Genomic DNA, 3389 nt, shown 5'->3' with positions numbered 1-3389 from the left:
CGCTTGGTTTGTCAAACCGCTTGTGTGGTGTATTTCGCTCTTAAGAAGAGTTCAGAGAGAGAGAGATAGATGCTCTTAACGTTATGTCATATATATTTCCTATATATATACCTTATATTCAATGTCTGCTGTAAGACCAATAGTTCCCGTATAGAAAAATGTTTGTGGATCCCACGCGCAACTGAAATGAGTTATAAGCATTTCTGAGGAAAGAAGAGTCTCGCATCGCTCGGTTTCTCTAATTCTAAATCACCGTATACCGATAAAAAGCTCTAAGTTTACAGGCCAAGCTTTTTAATTTGATATCTCATTTTTGAAATTCGAAGAAACGGTGCAGACTGATGACCTTCACAAAAATGCCTTCGCGTATTATATACAGTGAGCGTCCAAAGTAAGTATCCTCTGACGTTTTAAGGATTTTATTTTTTTATATTTTCCATAAAAAATTTCTGTTATTTTTGTATAAGAATGTAGTTCATTCAACAGCAAAAACCACAAGAATACATTTTTTACATCCTACGAACTCAGTAAAATGCAAGAAATTTTCATCTGAATTTTTAATTTTTCAATTGGCGCTACCATTTCGTAGGGCCTTGGTTCAAGCCGAGTTACCAATATCAAAAAATTAAAAGAAAACAAAAATGTGTTTTTCTAATAGCGGTCGCCCCTCGGCAGGCGATGGCAAACCTCCGAGCGTATTTCTGTCATAAAAAACAACTTCTCATAAAAATACAATCGCCGTTCGGAGTCGGCGTAAAGTTGTAGGTCCCTCCGCTTTGTGTGACAACGTCAAGGCGCACGCCGCAAATCGGAGGAGAAGCTCGGCCAGACACTCACATATTGTGTAAGCGCCAATTTATCATCAATTCGATTTCTTAAAAAAAAATTTTGTAAGGAGTTTTTTAGCCCTTTTTAGTATAAAAAGTGCAAGTTTTAAGTCGCTTAAAATTTCCGTGGATTTTTGAGAATTTTTTTGCGTACGTTCTTTCATATAAACCAGTAATTTTTAAGCAAAAAACAAAGTCGAGTAAGAGTACCGTTAATATTTTCATGATCCAATGATCGGATCTAAAGCAAATTATTATGGGATCACCTCTGAGGTACCACCTTTCCTTTTAAAAAATTGTATAGCCATCGGTTTACGTTGTCCAAAGTTATGTGGACTCATACAAAAAAAAAAAAATCCGACGCATTGATAACCTCCTAATTTTTTTGAAGTCGCCTAAAAAAGGTTGTATTCATGCGTTCAAATAATTTGAGTTCAACTTTTTAAATAAGTGCCAAACGTTTTCAGAATTTTTCCACTTTCTTCTGGTCTTTCCAAATTTCCTTGTTTTTTATATTTTGTGACTATGTACGGAATAGTAGTCGGTTTACATGGAATCCAAATTACGCGAGCGTCAAGAGAGCAAGAGTGATCTTAAAAGTGACTTTTAGGATATATAGGAGAATATACCCCACGATATTACCCGGGGCCACGTAACGGTGACGACTTTTTTTTTTATGACTGAAAAAAATACAAAGATCGACTTTAAACGTAATTATTGTATTGAAAGATCATTTTTTAGTCGAACTGTTTAAATTCTTAATGATAATAGTTTATAAAAAATTGTGTTTAGAATTGTTTTCAAAGTGAAAAGTCAAACCACAACTGGTAGTTAACCGACGATTTTCAGTACAAAAATTGACCGTTCGACGATTTTTGGTCTTTTATCATCGCGGTAAACTCTCATTCTCCTCTCGCACATAGAAAATCTGTTTTCAGACGTACATAGGATTTATGGGTGTTTTTACCTACTTTTCCTTGAATTGCTGAAGATATATTTTTGCGAGTTCTTTTTATGACGCGATAATGTCCAATTCAATTGTATTGACTAGTTTTATTTTTTCTACAATAATACCTACATACATATATTGAAACAAGTATTGTGTGCACTCTCACCAGGCTGATTTGAATTTTCTTCAACATGGAACTGATACAACCCACCGCAAAATTAATGCAAGGTTTGCAATTCGCTGCCAGTAAACACCGCATGCAACGTCGCAAGGATAATGAGACACCCTACATCAATCATCCCATTAATGTGGCTACCATACTGGCCGTAGAAGGTGGCATTTCCGATGAAACTGTACTAATTGCAGCACTTTTACACGATACAGTCGAGGATACCGATACCACATTTGAGGAAATTGAGACACAATTTGGTGCCGACATTTGTAGCATTGTGCGAGAGGTCACCGATGATAAGTCATTGGAGAAACAGGAACGCAAGCGTTTGCAAATCGAACATGCGGCAACGTCAAGCAGCAAGGCGAAATTGGTGAAGCTTGCCGATAAATTGGATAATTTGAGAGATTTGGGCAGGAAGCCGCCTATCGGTTGGTCGGTGGAGCGCCAAGAGCAATATTATGTTTGGGCCAAGAAAGTAGTGGATAATATGCGTGGCACAAATGCTGAGTTGGAGCAAAAATTGGATGATATTTTTAGGCTGAAAAATTTACTTTAAAGTTGATTTCTTGTTGGAAATAAAAAAATGCTGCATTAAATAAAAGCGCGACGTCCGTTGTTTTTAAAGCTTAATTTGATAAATATGTACACGTATATATATGTGCTGTTCGTTATAAGTACAGAAAACCTTAACGACATTGTTTACGAAATTGTTAACGAAATTAAGGCTTTTGTCTAAAACTCCTGAAAATACCATTCCGGCATCTTGATCCTAAGGTCACTTATATTTATTTTTTGAACAGCAAAGACTGATTTTTGGCTAATTTTTTTTTTCAATAGCATAATTTTTCAGTATTTTTTTATTGCTTAATAAATGACTCTAAGTCAAGGTGCAGGGATGGTATTCTCAGGGATAGTAGTCGAGAGTTTTAGCTTTGAGTTAGGCCTAAGTGAAAGGTTCTGTCACCTTTCGTTTCTTTTGCAAAAGACGCGATTTTTTGACACTTTGACCAAGTTTTTGTCAAGATCTGAAGCTGATGGAAGCCTTATACCTAAGGATTCGTAATCAGCACAAAAAAGTCTATCAAAAACAGGTTCAAACATTTGTCTCATCATAATCAGTGTTGCCCTGTGTAATCATAAAGAAGAGTATCGGATAATTATGTTAAGAAACAATAAAAACAGTTTCTGTAAATATTTTTTCGTATAAATAAATTTGCTTTACATCTTTGGTAAATATATAGGTTAATGTATTACTCACCTTTTAATTAATTTTAATACTGTCATTTTACTTTTTATAAAAATCTGGGTCTTTTTGATAATAACTTTGACGTATTGTTGTAGCTCATTTATTTTTATTTAATTTTATTTATTTTTAATAATGTCATTCAATTTGTTCCTTTGTTATAAATATTCTCGCAAAAAGTTGTTTTATTATATC

General features: G+C 34.6%; 1 protein-coding gene across 1 annotated transcript; it reads left to right on the top strand.

The window, feature by feature from the left end:
• Positions 1–1911: 1911 nt before the first annotated feature.
• On the top strand, positions 1912–3145 carry LOC108381969 (guanosine-3',5'-bis(diphosphate) 3'-pyrophosphohydrolase MESH1-like). The gene has a single exon (XM_017638364.1). The coding sequence runs from the start codon at positions 1968–1970 to the stop codon at positions 2505–2507; it is 540 nt and encodes a 179-aa protein (XP_017493853.1). The 5' UTR covers positions 1912–1967; the 3' UTR covers positions 2508–3145.
• Positions 3146–3389: the final 244 nt, after the last annotated feature.

Source organism: Rhagoletis zephyria, unplaced genomic scaffold, assembly GCF_001687245.7.
Source record: "Rhagoletis zephyria isolate East Lansing unplaced genomic scaffold, Rhagoletis_zephyria_1.1 Rzeph_scaffold_24587, whole genome shotgun sequence".
Classification (NCBI taxonomy): domain Eukaryota; kingdom Metazoa; phylum Arthropoda; class Insecta; order Diptera; family Tephritidae; genus Rhagoletis; species Rhagoletis zephyria.
This window is presented reverse-complemented; position numbering and strand designations above follow the sequence as displayed.